Here is a 17,059-nt window from a genome sequence, read left to right on the forward strand (position 1 = left end):
TGGCAAAATCAGTATATATTTGGTGATCAAGAACCTGATTGGCTAACAGTAAAGGTAAAGGGACCCCTGACCATTAGGTCCAGTAGTGACCGACTCTGGGGTTGCGGCGCTCATCTTGCTTTACTGGCTGAGGGAGCCAGCGTACAGCTTCCGGGTCATGTGGCCAGCATGACTAAGCCGCTTCTGGCGAACCAGAGCAGCGCACGGAAATGCCGTTTACCTTCCCGCCAAAGCGGTACCTATTTATCTACTTGCACTTTGACGTGCTTTCGAACTGCTAGGTTGGCAGGAGCAGGGACTGAGCAAAGGGAGCTCACCCCGTCATGGGGATTCGAACTGCTGACCTTCTGATCAGCAAGCCCCAGGCTCTGTGGTTTAACCCACAGCGACACCCGCGCTACATTTGAGTAAATATGGTCTTATTTGGAGTTAAGGGAAGTACAGCTGTTTTCCCCTCCAAATGTGTAAGTTCACAAAGTGTCTATCTAACTTAAATCTCTCACGATAAAGTATTGGTAATATACATGACATTACTGGAAAAAATATTTTACACCTGTCCCATATTAGCAAGCAAATATTTACTATGGAACCCATAGTAAATACTGTAAGCCAATCTTCTCTGAGGTCTTCTCTGAGCTCACCCCATCGCAGGGATTCGAACTGCCGACCTTCTGATGGGCAAGTCCTAGGCTCTGTGGTTTAACCCACAGCACCACCTGCGTCCCCATGATTGGCTAAAAACTTCAGGCCAAATCCAGCAGCCAACTGCATGCAGAAGCCTTGTGCTCCACTGCAGGGCCAAGAGCTCTGGCCAAAAGTTTCAATATAAGGAATAATTCCTACTCGAGAGTTGAAAAGAAAAACGTGTATATTCTGCTAAGAATAACAGTTTTAAACTAATAGTAAATTTAAACACAACGTGTAAGTGCGACAGTTTTAAGATAATAGTAAATTTAAATACGTTTAAGTGCAGAAATAGTGTAGTTTCAAATATGCAGTGATATAGTATAAAGGTACATAAAATACCAGTACACAACAATTGTTTTATACAAGTCTCAATGGCAGTCAAAAAGAGTCCATATTATATAAAATCAGAATAAAGAATAAAGAATCAAATAGGGCCAAAAAGAAGTATCCGGAGTGTGAATCAGATGTACGACTCAGTAGTGGTGACCAGGACAGGGCCCTGTTTCGGAGTAAACGCCTTCTTCAGCTCGGTTTTTTGAGGACTATAAATCTGTTGGAAGTCTATATCATTCAATTCTTTTATGTTTCTTTTTCAACATGCGTCTTAAATAATTGAATCCAGATTTTCTTGCAAAAATCCAGTACCAAAATCCAGTACAAAGCAGCACTCAGGAATGTGAAGTCCCTGTTTGCTTTTTATACCACATTAACCACATGCTATCTGCTCTGAATAGAAGCCAGCCTGGGGTTGAGTAGTCTGGTCTACTTATCTTGTTTTTCTGTAAGGTGATGGCTGGAATACTAACAAATACCATCCTCTTCCCGGGAGCCAGCCTGACTTTCAGGAAGTGTGTGCAGGATGGACATGTGGAATTAGTAAAACAGATGTAGCTGCTGGGCTACTTTTGACAATAATGCCTTCTGCCTGTTATTTTTTGGAAATGAACTTGAAAGTTGAGATCACTTTCCGATTCACTATTTCCCAATTTGGAGCTCTTTGTTATGTAATCTTCCTGTGTTGGAAGTTCCTCAAAAGGCTTGTGAAATTCTGCTAAAATAACTAGAAGCAGGTTGGGAGGAAGAACTCAGCTGGAAAATTAAAACTGAGTAATCTCTGACCCTTTGCTGCTACTGAACACAACGGGACAGTTCCTAAGAGAATGTGTTGTGTGTGGAAAGGAGCAGAAGGAGATCTGTGGCAGAAACGAGTCTCAACTTCCAGAGCAGTTGGTAGGTGACTTTTAGCTTTGTTGTTGAAATGCCATTTTCCTCCTCTTAAGCACTAGAGGGCCATTAAGAATACGTAAATCAAAACAGGAATTTGTTTCAAAATGGGAGGTTTTCAAAGAATATTTGAAAAAATAAATATAGTTGTTTAAATTCTGTAGCAGCATTCGAGGAACTTCAGTAATAGTTGCAAGGCAGATATAAGAAATTAGATATATTAAGAAAAAGTTTAATTATGATAAAAGTGTGTATTGGCAATAAGTAATATGAAATCGAAATATGGAATAGACGGGAGGTTGGGTCTTTAGTGTTAAGACCAATATGTTTTATTGTTTGTTAAGAAAATTATGTGTCTATGGTTATTACTGTGTGTATTTGTGTTTTTTTCTTTTTTCTTGTGTATCAATAAAATTTTTAGATAGATAGATGATAGAGATAGATAGATAGATAGATAGATAGATAGATAGATAGATATAGTTTTTCTAGAGGGAAGAGGCATTTGAGAGTCTCAGGTGCCATGCTACCTCTGCCATCCCCAGTAGCAAAGGAATCCAGGATGATAAAATAGACAAAACCTCAGAGGTGTGTGGCATTACTTGAAGTACATTGTTCCCACTGACTTCCCATGTGATCTGTCAAATCCTGCAGCATACAGATGGTTGCTGACACTTTAGGAAATAATGTTGTGATTTAACTATGACTTTTCTGGCATGTGCTTTTGTAAACCAATAAAATCTTTAACAAAAAATTATTTTAAAAAAACAACTGTGGCTTTTCTCTTTTCAGGGTTTGCATCATGCTCAGAACTCAGGCCTTTGTGTTCTCCCTTCTCCTGGGACTGGAACTCCCCAAAGCAAAAGCCAACTGTAACTTTACAGAGTCCCAACGTCACTGTGTTTGTTCACTAGAGGCAAATAACTTCATTCAGTGCCTTCCAGCCACCACATATGAGCTTCGAGGAGGAAATCTGGAACAATTTGCAGGTTATTCTGGAATCAAGCCAAACTCACAGATAATTGACATTCTGGAGGCCCTGCTAGTTCGCAAGCTCATATTTTCAGACCTCATTGTGCCAGAGGTTCTCGTGCCAGGGTCCCTGCAATTTCTTTCCTACACTCAGGTCTCAGAACTTGAATTTGTAAACTGTACTTTCCTTAGAGCCACTGACTGGAGCCTCCCAGGTGGGCTGGACTTGAAGGTTTCTTCCTTGCGCTTTCACAAAGTGACGGCTGCCCCCCTGGATGACAGACTGAACATGTCCCGCCTGAAAAGGTGGCTGGAGACCCTGCAGAATCTGACAGTTACAGAGTCACAAGTCACATCTGTCCCGAGCGAAATTAGCAAGATGTTCACAGCGTTGCATTTACTGGATGTTTCGGGAAACAATTTCCAGGACCAAACCATGAAGTCAACATTCTGCGAAGGGGTTTTCCCGCAACTCCAAATCTTAAAACTCCGCCACAACAATCTGACCTCTTTTGAGACTGTGTGCAAGACTCTTGGCCATCTCAAGATGCTCACTCACTTAGACCTAAGTCAGAATAACTTTCAGCCCCGAGTCTTTTCCTCCTCCTGCAGGTGGCCACATTCACTTCATATTTTTAATTTGTCCAGTACAGGGTTAGAGCAAATAGGCAGCTCTCTGCCACCCAACATTGAGATATTAGACCTGAGTGCCAATAACATTTTTACCCTTGACTTCTCACTCCCTGCCTTGAAAGAGCTCTACCTGTCCAAAAACAGGCTTCAGACTGTTCCCTCACTTGACAGGCTTCCTAGTTTGCAGGTCCTCAGTCTTGATCAAAACCACATCTCACAGCTTCCCAGGAATCATCTCATGCGTCTGCGGAGCTTGAAAGCTGGCCACAATCTCTACAATTGTTCTTGTTCCAGGGATATCCAGGACTTAGCAGCAAAACCATCATTGCTGCCTGATTGGCCTCAGGATTATACATGCCATTCCCCTCTCAATTACCAGGGCTCCCTGGTAAAAAATGCACATTTTTTATCACTGCGGTGCAAGGCTCTGGTCACTCGTGGCTCAATATTCAACTTGCTGATATGCCTTCACCTTGTTTTTCTGTTTGCTTTCAGTGCTACAATTTCTGGACATTTTCTTTCAGCAATTCTGAACTGTTGGGACTCGTCAGGGAGCTAACAAGCAGATCACAATTGATTGTGGCATAAATTAATGTGTAAGCTACTCGACTGGGCTAGACTGAATCGTATTTGTACATTTTGTACTGTATTTTATGATACTATTTTATGACACTGCCTGTGTGGTGTAGTGGTCAGACGTGGGAGACCAGGGTACAAATCCCCACTCTCAATGAAGTGCACTAGGTGAGCTTGGGCCAGTCATTATCACTCAGCCTAGCCTACCTCACAGGGTTGTTGCAGGGGATTAAATGAGGTGGGGGAGAACCATGAGCTTATTGGAGGAAAAGCTGGGTTATAAATGCAATAAAAATCCCTGCATAACAGGTGGTATATAAAAACCTCAATAAATAAATAAACTAGAAAATTAGAATTTGGGGTTGGGTATTGAATATTACTGGGCAAATGGTATGAGTGAAGAATTTGTAAAAAAATAAAATAAAGAGGGGGAGCAAGAGTATGCTTCAGTTAGAATATTGCATGCTGCTTTGACTGTAACTTTTCCTCTACCAGCTGAAACACACATGTTATTTTTATTAAAAATTAACCACAGTCTTCCAACATCTTTTAAAAATAACCTCCTGTACTAAAAACTGATAAATATTTACAATTGTTATAAAGCAACAACAAAAAAGTAGAGTGTACATTTGATCTCCAGCTGCTTACAGATGCCATTTTTAAGAGAGAGAGATATATATAATGATCCCAAACACTGCATACATCCCGCAGAGCCTGCTCTAAGAGGGGTCATCCGTGGATGTGGAAAACAGCGAGAGGCAATTTCCATGTGCTCCACTCCTTCCCCAGTGCCACTGGGATCTGACTCTCCCATGGCTGCATTTGCCATGTTTAAAAACCATAAGAGACCCAGCCACCTATAAGTCCAGTTTGGTCTTCAGAATCTTTTTCTCACATGGGGGAGAGGGAGGTGTACAGGTACAGTCAGCCTACTAGAAAACTAATAAATCTATTATAAACAGTTTAACAGGTATGACCCTAGAAAGAAACCTTCGATGGACCTTGGATTAATATACTTTCCTTCCTTGGACTGTTGAAAATAAGATGTCATTATAAAATTGTATTAGCTATCCCATGCTATCTTGAAAGGTAATACTCTTTGTAGACTTGAGAAGCTATATCTAATAAAAGGAAAATTATAAAATAAAGAGGAAATGGGACAATGATTCTATGTTGGAAGTCAGCTAGAAGGTGTGGCTTTAGATCTTTTTTAAAAAACGCCCTGGCTAGTTCAGATGCTGCCCCCTTTCTGCTGTGACAGGCTTCCTTGTCTGAGGCTCAGGGGCTGAGCTTCAGAAGGCTTGCAGTGGTACCTTGGGTTACATACACTTCAGGTTACAGACGCTTTAGGTTACAGGCTCCGCTAACCCAGAAATAGTACCTCAGATTAAGAACTTTGCTTCAGGATGAGAACAGAAATCGTGCTCCGGCGGCACGGCAGCAGCAGGAGGCCCCATTAGCTAAAGTAGTGCTTCAGGTTAAGAACAGTTTCAGGTTAAGAACGGACCTCCAGAACAAATTAAGTTCTTAACCTGAGGTACCACTGTAATTAGGTAGGGCTTGGAGCCAACAGTTAGGAAGCAGTGAAAATTGCTTCTACACCTTGCTGCCTTCTTCTGCAAAGTGCCCTTTTGCCATAGTTGCCATTGCCAAAGATTCACCATGCATGCTCTGAGTGCCACATGAGGCCAGAATGGTATATGCCCCATTATGTTCCCTGTCACCTGAATAATAATGGAGGCGTGGGATATAGGTCTTGGTCAGGGCCCAGGAGACAACTGCCTCAGGCGGCAGGATCTCCAGAGGCAACAGATCTGGCCGCCAAGGAATGCATTGCTGTTGGCAGCGGTGGCTCACTCCTTGAGGCTCACAAGATCTGCCCCCTCCTCAGCAGTGTCCCCCAAGCCTTCTCCACAGCAGACTTGACAAATAGGAGGCACTGCTGGTCTCCTAACCCTAGGAAGGCCTCCTGGGGTCTTCACCCACCCAGAGTGATTCAGAGCGGGCCTTTGATTCCCATTTCAACCATCAGGTAAGTTTGATTTGACCACTCCGTCCCTTTCTCCTGCCCTTCTTCCCAGGCTCTCAATAAATCTCAGTGGAAATGGTGTAATGTATGCTACTGTTTTTCTGGGGCAACATTGCACAATAACTGAGTCATGATGTGGACTACGTTCTGCTACTCAGTAGGGTTCATAGCTGTCAACGTTTCCCTTTTTTGAAGGGAAATTACCTTATCCCGAATAGGATTTCCCTTAAAAAGGGGGGAAAGTTGACAGCTATGGTAGGGTTTATGGCCAACCACAGCCTCTATGGAATGTGCAAGCTGTTTCCATCTCTATGGGGTTCGTCTCTCTGCTCTGGGGCCAGCGGTAACCTTTCACTTTCCAAACAGCATTGATTTCCAGTGTGCCAGTGTGGAGTGTGTTCCAGTGGAGCCAGTGTGGTGTAGTGGTTAAGAGCGGTAGTCTCGTAATCTGGTGAACTGGGTTCGTGTCTCCGCTCCTCCACATGCAGCTGCTGGGTGACCTTGGGCCAGTCACACTTCTTTGAAGTCTCTCAGCCCCACTCACCTCACAGAGTGTTTGTTGTCGTGGAGGAAGGGAAAGGAGAATGTTAGCCGCTTTGAGACTTCTTAAAGGGAGTGAAAGGCGGGATATCAAATCCAAACTCCTCCTCCTCCTCCTCCTCCTCCTCCTCCTCCTCCTCCTCCTCCTCCTCCTCTTCTTCTTCTTCTTCTTCTTCTTCTTCTTCTTCTTCTTCTTCTTCTTCTTCTTTCATGTCTGCTTCTTTTCTCTCTCCCCTCCCCCAAATTCCAGAATGGGGAACAATCATGTTCCGGGCTATATCAAGGGAGTAGGGAGCATCATCCAAAAATAAATTGCCCCTCCAACTTTTGGGGTTGAGGAAAAGGGGGTTGCGTTCCTGACTACAGAATGTTGAAATAACATTCCAGAAGTCTGGAAGCAGAGAAGCTATTCCACTTGCAGGTTAAAGCAGAAGAGCAACGGCTGTTTGCTGCCTAACCGTTCACACCCAGAAGCCCCAGCCAATGTTACCACAGGGCCAGTTAATTCTCTCCCTTAGCCTGCCTGTCCCATTCTTGCTGCCACTGCTAGGCCCCAACCTGCCCTTTCTAGTGCTTCAAGGACAGCTGCCAGGAAATGCCTGGGCCACAGACAGAAGGATTAAACATTAACGGTAACCCTATCACTCTGGTAATGCTATCTGCTTTTCAAAGCTCCCATGGGGAAAGCATTAGGCAAATAAGAGCGCAATACTGTCAGCCATGGATGCTGGGCAGGTATGTACTGCAGAGGAGAGCCCAGCATGAGGTAGTAAACATGCAGGGTGTTGTAGAGGACACTCTTTCTAGGGAGCTGAGAACTGTTCTGTCTCCACTGCACCCTGCTCAGGTTTCCATCTTCTGCTTGAGTTCTGTGTTGATATGGATGTCCACCAGAATTTGGGACCTGGCTGCCTGGTTGCACTTGCCTCTCCAAAACAGATTCCCAAGGACTGACTCTCACTGACACCCCAAACTGAGCTGTCTGTGCTGTGTTTCCTTACAGGCTGAACAGGAAGTGCGTGTTCAAGCAGCTGTGGGAATTCGACAGATACCAGGTATAGTACTCAACAGCTGGAGAATGGGAACCCGCTTTCTTTGGGGATGGCTGCACAGCACCAAAAAACTTTGCTGTATCCTATTCTACACTATTCCTTTTTCATATTGGCTAATTACAAATAAGCAACGATAACATTTAGGGGAAACAGGAACCTTCTCTGCAGGAACGACCTTTTCTTAGCAAGAATAAAAATGGCCTTGAGGAGTGACACGTACAGATGTGAGCAATGAGAGACTAGCAGGAGTTGGCAAAAGCTAATTTTCCTTGTCCCATTTTTATTGATGGCACCTTTTTGTAATAGTAAAGATTGTCTTCCACTTTGACAATCCCTTCCTGCTTTCAGGTCAATGCTGCCTGCTTACCAGGCTGTCTTCTCCTCTATTTCCATACGTGGTATGGGAAGAAATGTCTGTTGCCTTCTTGATCCAAGAATGTCTTTAGCGAGTAGTTACTAGGTACTGTTGCACTTCACTTCTCAATCCTGTCAGTCTTTATTCTGATTAGAAAATCTAGCCGAAACACTCTGTCATTGGCCCTAAACCACACAGCTTCATGATTCACCTAAAGGACCCAGCGTCATTCAGAGACCTTTACAGAAAAGGTTGTGCCTCTCAGAGATTCCAGGGAGCCTTTGGGGCTGAGAGATGGACTACATGTGCTGCGGCTTCAGAGTTCTTGTAAGATGCTAAGGGGGGTATGGGTGTTCCTAAATCAGCTACATAACTCTTGATTCAGCAGTTCCACAGCCAACCCTATCACATGCTGCATGCTAGGCATACACAGTGCTTTTTTTCCTTAAAAAAGTCTAGGGGTACTCTCATTTGCCTACTCATATTGAAATACTGCCCCTCAGTGAGGCCAAATTTAGATTCAAAAAATCTTCAGAAAAAAAGCACTGGGCATATTCATAATTTCCTTTAAAACAGTTTCTCTGCTGCAACTTCCAGTTTATCAAACTGCACGACAATAGTAGGTCACAAGCTTAACATGAGTCAACAGTGTGATGCAGCAGCAAAAAAAAACACAAACAGTTAATGCAATTCTAGACTGCATCAACAGAAGTTATTGTGTACAGGTGAAGGGAAGTAAGAGTTGTCTTGGTCAGATCCCACTTGGAGTACTGTGTCCAGTTCTGGGCACCACAGTTTAAGAAGGGCATTGACAAGCTGGAAGGTGTGAGGTGTCAGGAGCAGCTCAAAAATAATTTACGAGGCTTCATTGAAGCTAACTCTTTATTCAAGAAACCAGACAGCTCAGGAGATCAGGCCTAGATGGCACAGCAACTCTCCCCAGTAGAACTGCCCCATGAGGCAGTTGTGGGGACTGAAGGTCCAGCCTTCACACAGCTCCCTAAGTCTCTTCCTCCCCCAGTTCTTTCCCTATCTGAGGCTCCATTGTCTTGCCTGTCTTGGGATGAGGGGGAACAGCAAGAGGGGGAAAGCCTGGCTTCCTCACCAGCTTGACTCATCACTTCCTCCTCTTGGCCCCCCTAGTCTCCAGCCTCCCCTTCTGCCTGTGAGTCTGGACTGTTCTCTGCCCCAGCCTCTTCCTGCTTACTAAGCCCTGTTACCTCTTCAGCTTCTGACACCTCCTCCTCCCAGTCTGATCCCTCTGACCACTCATTGTTGTCCCACCACCACTCCCTGGACTCTGAGCTTTTGTCCCCTGGCGGTTCCCACCACTCTTCTGCATCCAGTCAATCCATGACAGACAGAAGAGGAGGGTTGGACTGAATGACTCTTTGGGTCCCTTCAAACTTTACAATTCTATTATTCTATAATTAATCCTATAAGTAAGGAGTCTGATTAGATCATTTTAACATGGAGATAATAAGTTATGGGGTACAAAAATATATAACATGAATCTCCTTGCCCTTTCTTTGACAAAAGATTTGCATATGGCTGATGTTCTACTCAGCACTGTGGTTAGCAGGACTCAATTTTCATTCATAATGTGATACTCTGGATGAAACCAAAGACAAAATGTTCCCTCTTGCCTGCGCTAAAGCCTCTCTGAAGACTTTAACCTACTTAAGTTCAAAGGAGTAAATCCAGAGGAAGGATAGACAGCAACACACCTGGAATGAGCTTGGTTGCAGGGGATGCCCACAAAACGTGGGAACAGTTCACCTACTGCGAGATAGGATTCCATTCTAGTTTTTTGTTTTGTTTTGGTCAAGTTAAACTCCAGACTCCTCCAGACTTTCTTTTGTGGTATGTTTCTAGGAGCAGGTCTGCGATTCAAAGCTCTGTGTCTGAGCCCTTTTTTCCCCTTTTTCTTTTTGCTGCTCCAGAACATTCCCTGTGAAAATCCGCTCTTTACCACTGAATCAGAACAAATGGCAATCTGCGGAAAATCCAGTTTGCTGTTTCTTTTGATTCACCGTTAAAGAGAGGGGTTCCCCAGGGAAAGCAGTAGGGCAGGAAGGAAGGAAGGAAGGAAGGAAGGAAGGAAGGAAGGAAGGGCATTCAGACATGCAGCTTTAAAGTATAAACCTGTACTTAGAAAGCACAGGGCAAAGTGTGAGCGAGTCTTTCCTTGCTCTTAATCTCTCCTGAGATTAAAGCCAAAGGCAGCATGTGCTGCACATGTTGTCTTATGGAAATCATGTAGACTTTACCAACAAAGGTTTCATTCAGCAAAGGCCACTTTTAAAAAACCTGTATTGCTTTCAGGTTCTGCCCATGTTATTGCTTTGTATTGATTCTGGCTGGGATACTTATGAGTCATTTCCACTTGATCTCTTTGTGAATTGCCCCATCCCAGATTTTTCTTCCCATAAGGGTGGAGAGCCTTTAATTAATTACATTATTATTCAGAAACGATAATTAATAAAGTTTCTCCCTGTGCCCACATGATGCTAAAGAATAAGGTGGCTGCATTTCTAATTAGTACTCTTGGTTGATGTTCCTTCCAGGCTCTTTGAAACAAGACAGCTTCCTGGTGGTGAACAAAGCTTCTAACCGTCTGATATTCATTAGTAAGGCAGACAAAGGAGTGCAGGTGAGAAAGCTCCTAGAGCAGGGGTACCCTCCAGATATTGTTGTACTCCAGCTCCCATTGGCTCCAGACAGCATGGCCAATGGTCAGGAATGATGCTCTAGCCCTAACCCCATTCAAGCACAGAGGCAGACACCTCTTGGAATGCTGCCAGCCCCTGAGTTCTTCCAGGCCATAAGGCATTGCCTTATCAGATTCAGAAGACTCACTCTCAGGGCAGTCTCCATCACCTCAATGTCATAAGAGTCAATGGCTCCAAAATAAGGCAGTGGCCCTTTTAGGCGGATAGGTCCAACTAGTTCTAGGCTAGCCAGCCTTCAGTTGGCTATGGGAGATCTGTGCACAGCTTCTTCCTAGGCGCAAGATACTCTAGCCAGCTTTCTCACAGTGATTTGCCCAAGGTCCTGACCACATCTGCCTTGTTTGTATTATCCCGTGAACCAGACACTGACAACAAAGAAGGAAGGGGAAATTACTGGAAGGATTTGAGAGAGACCTCAAATCTTCAGGCACTAATTGAGCACTGCTGTCTCTTTCCAGGAAGGGTGCTTCACCATTGATGGAGTCTTCAGTTTGGACACTGGGCAGGTACAACATACCCAGGATATTGTTCTGTGCAGCCCTTGCAATATATAACTTAATGATGTGCTGAGCTAGGGTGGAACACTTGGTGCACCAATTTTGATTTCTGACATGACAGCTTTGATTTCACAAATGAGAGGTAGTTCTTAGGATATTTTGAGAGGTTCAAGTTCCCACCACCACCACCTAGGGCAGCTGTTGTGGCAGTGAAGTCTATAAATTAATTTTGCACTGTGTGAAGAAATACCTTATATTGTTTGTCTTTTCTGCCAATTAGTATCACTAGATGGTCCTGAGTTCTAGTATCATGGCAGAGGGACTTTATCTCCACCATGCATAATTTTATAAATTTCCATTATGCACTCCCCGGCCTTTTTTCCAAGCTAAGCTACTGAGCTTTTCTTCCATGTGAAAATGACAAATGTGTTAGCATTAGCAGCATAATTTGTTGCAAACAAGTTCCAAAATGAATTTGAGGGAGGATGTTTTCACTAAATTATTCAACATTTAATTTGTAAAAAAGAAAAAAGAAAAAAGGTTCATGCTCTACAGTAGGTTGTATTCAGGGAATAAACCAGTAAAGAGGGCTTCATTTTGTCAAGTGTCTGGAGCCCTGGTACCTAATCCAAGGCCTTATCTGGGCTGATATGCACTAATGCTGGGCATGCAGATTATCATCTTTGTCCTTCACTCCAGGACAAGCTCTTCCTGGAGCAGCTGCAACCTCTGCTGGCCATGGTGCCTTTGGGCTACAGTGTGTCCTTGCTGGTTTGTGAAGCCCATCACGATGGAAGCCAGACACAAATCCAAGCCTTTGTCCAGAAGGTGAGGGAGACTTCTATACTGTATTATGTAGTCATTATGGAATGGAGTTATGATCAGAGAGGATGATACTGTAGATGGCATCTGACTCTTAGAAAGAAGGATGCTACCTATGAGAGCTTTGTTGTTGTTGTTTAGTCATTTAGTCGTGTCTGACTCTTTGTGACCCCCTGGACCAGAGCACGCCAGGCACTCCTGTCTTCCACTGCCTCCACTGCCTCCCGCAGTTTGGTCAAACTCATGTTCGTAGCTTCGAGAACACTGTTCAACCATCTTGTCCTCTGTCATCTCCTTCTCCTTGTGCCCTCCATCTTTCCCAACATCAGGGTCTTTGCCAGGGAGTCTTCTCTTCTCATGAGGTGGCCAAAGTCTTGGAGCCTCAGCTTCAGGATCTGTCCTTCCAGTGAGCACTCATGGCTGATTTCCTTCAGAATGGATAGGTTTGATCTTCTTGCAAGTCCATGGGATTCTCAAGAATCTCCTCCAGCACCATAATTCAAAAGCATCAATTATTCAATGATCAGCCATGAGAGATTACATGCAGTTCATTCCCTATAACATTGGGGTGGGGAACCTCAGACTCAGGGGCTGAATGTGGCCCTCCAATGTTCTCCATGTGGCCCTCAGGACTGTCCCCTATCTGTGCCTCATCCCCAGTCCAAACCCCCCACTGGCCCAATAGCACTTTGCCAGTCTACACATGAAAGGCTTCAATTCCATTGCACACTGAGAAACTCACCACAAATCAGCTAAAAGGGAGGGCAGCTCAGAAAACACCTGATTGCATTGTGGGCTGAACAACAATTCTAAAAGGATGCAAAAGCATCAGTTGTAAGCAGCCACTTGTATATGCAAGGCATAAACTCTGATGAGTTGCATTGAGTTGCATTTTTCTTTCTTTCTCCCATTTGTCTTCAGGTAATAGAATCTGTCTTGCAAGAAACTAGCCCTGCCAAAAAGAGTACTCAGTACCTCCAAACCATCACCTTTGTCCAGGTGAGCATATCTTGCATAGGGTGGCACCAGCTTTATACACTCAATGCTCTTCCATAAAAACGTTCTTGCAAGTTGCCTGTGTCCTCATGGCTATGCCCCATGGGTCACTGTCCCAAGTATCTGTTTGTTCTGCAAGCCATGGAAGCTGTATTTTCATTTTGACTGATGGGATTATAATAGTTTTTGCACTTTCAGGTTTGCCATTGCCATTCATCCCAGTCCCAGCTGTATTGATACTTTTCTCCCATCCATCCCATTTCAGATCTACACAGATGGAAAGGCTCAAGACCTCCTCAGCCCCAGAAGTCAAGTCCTGCAGGTGATGGACCTCCCTCCGCTGGGGCTGTAAGCATCCATTTCCAAGGCTATGGTGTTGGATTGGTCTTTGTTGAGGAGGAGAGGAAACATTAGCACAGAAAACAGAGAAGAATCTGGGATTTCACTTTTTATTTACTCAGAGATCAGGGAGAATTTCACCCAATGGAACAGAATATGACAGAGCTGTTCAACAGTGGAATGGTCTCCCTTGGGAGGTGGTCGACTCTCCTTCCTTAGAGGATTTTAAGCAGAGGTTGGATGGCTGTCTGTCGCGGGTGCTTTAGTTGAGATTCCTGCCTTGCAGAGGGCTGGACTAAATGACCCTTGGTGTCCTTTCCAACGCTACAATTCTGTGATTCTATGAATGGCTGGGGAGGGATCTGACTGGATGGTATGCACAAGAAATTTAGTTCAGACAGATTAAAGTTTATCTAAGACATAAGGAATGTGAATATGTTGTTGGTTTTCTTGTCCTGGCACTTTCCCTAGGAAAACTTGTGTTTTAGCACTGAATCAGAGCAAACAGCAGTCGGGTTTTCCCAGGAAAAGTGCCAGGGTAAAAAAATAACATCACGCTTGACCATGGAGCTGTGCCTGGAAAAGGTGGCGTAAATTCTGGATGAGAGTTTCTGAGGAACCTCTGACCACCCTCCTCATTATTTCTACGGCAGCCTAATTAAGATGCCTCACACTATCAACTCTCTCCTTCTCTCTTTAGGATGGTGGAAGAAGCGACTGAAGTAGTTGTGGCCAATTCACAAGCTGCCACTCATTGCTACTTGCAGGGGATGTCACTGCACCAAAGTTATTTGCAGAAATCTTTCCAGAAGCAGCACAAAGCAGCCATGTAAGGGCCGCAGGAAGGGGAGTGCTCTTTTGAGGGGAAGAGAGCAGCACACACAGCTAACGCTGCTCAAGATTCTGACATTCTCTCTGATGCACCTTCCTGAACCCATCTTGGAGATCTCCACTCGAGAGGCAGAATATTCGCCTCCTGCACTCTGTGCCACTTGAGTGCCACTTAGAAGTGTAATGGCCAGACTTTGGCCTTGCTCACATATGTGCAGCTCATAAGCTGCTTGCGTCATGGATGTGCAGTTTAGCACCAGGAGCTGCACAGTCACTGGTACAATCACTACTATTTGGTGGAAGGTTGAGACTGAGTCAGCCCACACACTTTTTCCTGGTTCTTCCTAGGCCAGAGGTGGCCAACTTGGTGCCCTGCAGATTATTTGAATGAGAACTTCCACCAGACCCAGTCAGCATGGCCAGTTATGATGGCAGCTGTAGCCCCGAACATTGGGACGTCACCACATTGGCGTCCCCTGCACTAGGCCTTTGGCTTCCGTGACTTACGATCAAAGATTTGCTTTTTAAAGCATCGTCATTTCTTGCTGAACCCCAAGGCTATTCTTCCTCATGATGACACAAGAATACTTCCCTGCCAATCCTTTCAGTTTGAGGAAGGAAAGAGCTAAGAACTTGCACAATGCCTGCTAGGAACCGATTCTGCAGCTGGCGCGTCACGCCCCAGGTTTTACAGTAATGCACAGCCATTTCACGTGGTTTTAGAATGTACATAGCAGCATCCCAGCAGTGAGCTGCCCCTTTAACTTATATACATTCAACCTGAAGTTTAACAGACACCCGTCCATCCACAGTTGTCTCTTCTCTGCACATTTGGGACCTTGCATTTCCAGGGTTCGGATCTTACTAATTCAGCCATGGGGCAAGAGGTGGGGTGCTATTGCTTGCTGGGACTGTGAGGGAGAATGGCCAGGGAAGCACTAGGTTGGAGGTGAGGAGCACAGATACACACACACTAGTGCCCCCCTGCTGCCACCAGCCCACTGCCTTCTACACCTGCCCTTGGAAGACAGTCATGCACTGCACTATAAAAAGAAAAAATCTGATCTAAGAGGTAATCAGAAACTGAAGCTGTAGCAGTCCTGGTATGCCAAGGGGTTCCAGAGTATACCAGTCTGTCTGGATGAGGGATGCTGCTTAGGGAAGCGGTGTAGGATGAGGCACATCAATATCTGGCAGAGACCTTTGCTCTACCCGACAGCAGAGCAGGCCCAGGGTCAAGGATTGGCACCATCAGGCAGTTTGTTGCTAATGGCCCCGATCCTTGAGAGCATCCACTCCCTACTTTGCCACCAACTCTATTTGCTTGCTTGCTTATGAGACACCTTATAAAATAATTTGTCTAGGGGGCTGTATAAAATAATTTGTCTAGGGGGTTGTATAAAGTAATTTGTCTAGGGGGCTGTACATATAAAAGAGAACAAAAACGTAACAGTAAAACCACACTGTAATAAAACCAAATTAAGCTTAAGAGAATCAATCTCCAAAAATAGCACAGCTGTATTAAAAATAACAATTGCCCTTGCAAGTGAGAAAGGAAGGGAGGAAAGGAAGTGGCAGCCTTTTGTCCAAGTGACTCCAAACCTTTGCCTGGCTTAGAGAGGCGCACACATTCATTCATTCATTCATTCATTCATTGACTGCTCTTTTGTGCAAATCTGGTATATATTAAAAACTTGTATTTCATTATTTTTCCTTAAAAAGGTGTGGGTTCGTAGCTGCAAATGCATGTCTGGATACCCACAAAGGAACTCAAGTTCCCTGGTTAGCAGCGACCCACATACATTTTTTAAACTACTCTTTTGTGAAATGTAAAAAAGGGGTTGTATTAAATGCTGTGCTAGCAGAGCTCCACTGGTGCAAGAGGACTTCTGCTTTCTCTTCCCTCTCCCACCGTGCCCCCAGCGTGCCCTCAAAATCTGCTGTAGAAGGTTCTGCAACCCTCCAGAGCTGATACTGAGGGTGCAGAGCGTGCTGGAAGTGACAGGAAAATAAGTTCCATTGCAGACACAGAAGTCCCTTGCAGCAACAGAGCTGCAGTGTTGGTTGCAGTCCTCATGCTTGCATGCATGCCAGACCTCAGCTTCCAGGAACTTACAATGAATGGGGAAATACTAACTGAGGGGAGGAGGCAACACAAAACCACACAGAAACCTCCCATCAAGCACTGTCCAGGAATCATCAAGGTAGATTTTGGAAGTATATACTTGAGTGCACGCATGTGTGGGCAAAGGTGCACATATGTGCACATGGAAACAGCAACCCATGTATGCATTAACACCCTAGTCTGGAAACAGCCCAAGTCATACATCAGTCCATATAGCTCAGTTCTGTTTGCTCCATCAGGATTCCTGATGCAAGTTAGAAGAAGGCCTTCCACTATCCTTTCCCTCACTGCCATTCCAGAACATTGCAGAAGCAGAGGTGAAGACTGCACTGGAAATTACACAGTGGAGCATTAACAGTGAAACTGAGTTGCACAATTAGGACAACAGCTTTACGTAAAACATAAATGACAATGGCCAGATACTGGTAGTGGGAGCTTAGAGATGGCAATTCTCACCTATCTACCCAGACCACCCTAACCTTCTCTTTCCTACCTTCCCCCTGAGATGTGGCAACCTCTTCACCATCACCATGGAGACAAAAGCAGCGGGTGGTCAGGGGCTTCAGCGTGCTGCCGTCAAGATCTTTGAGTTTTCTGGAGGAAATGAGCAACACTCTGCTGATCCGTGAGTATGGGGTGGGCCTGAGTAGAG

General features: G+C 44.7%; 2 protein-coding genes across 2 annotated transcripts in view; both read left to right on the top strand.

The window, feature by feature from the left end:
• The first annotated feature begins 1,694 nt into the window (after positions 1–1,694).
• Positions 1,695–5,237, top strand: CD14 (CD14 molecule). Its single transcript, XM_083748653.1, has 2 exons — positions 1,695–1,917; positions 2,701–5,237. Exon 2 carries the CDS (start codon positions 2,711–2,713, stop codon positions 4,070–4,072), a length of 1,362 nt encoding a protein of 453 aa, XP_083604779.1. The 5' UTR covers positions 1,695–1,917; positions 2,701–2,710; the 3' UTR covers positions 4,073–5,237.
• The window catches only part of LOC310849422 (uncharacterized protein), a gene marked incomplete at its 5' end in the record, with an annotated part of 29,751 nt that continues 17,173 nt past the window's right edge, over positions 4,482–17,059 (top strand). The window contains 10 exons of the mRNA XM_083749574.1: positions 4,482–4,496; positions 6,050–6,121; positions 7,662–7,713; positions 10,633–10,718; positions 11,256–11,303; positions 11,994–12,122; positions 13,038–13,115; positions 13,378–13,460; positions 14,152–14,280; positions 16,913–17,032. Coding sequence (XP_083605700.1) covers positions 4,482–4,496; positions 6,050–6,121; positions 7,662–7,713; positions 10,633–10,718; positions 11,256–11,303; positions 11,994–12,122; positions 13,038–13,115; positions 13,378–13,460; positions 14,152–14,280; positions 16,913–17,032 — 812 coding nt within the window. The remainder of the gene's footprint in view (positions 4,497–6,049; positions 6,122–7,661; positions 7,714–10,632; positions 10,719–11,255; positions 11,304–11,993; positions 12,123–13,037; positions 13,116–13,377; positions 13,461–14,151; positions 14,281–16,912; positions 17,033–17,059) is intronic.

Source organism: Podarcis gaigeae, assembly GCF_964106915.1.
Source record: "Podarcis gaigeae genome assembly, chromosome: 7".
NCBI lineage: Eukaryota > Metazoa > Chordata > Lepidosauria > Squamata > Lacertidae > Podarcis > Podarcis gaigeae.

Excerpts from the sequence above, each read along its gene's own strand:
- CD14 (XM_083748653.1), top strand. The coding sequence starts at position 2,711 with ATGCTCAGAACTCAGGCCTTTGTGTTCTCCCTTCTCCTGGGACTGGAA.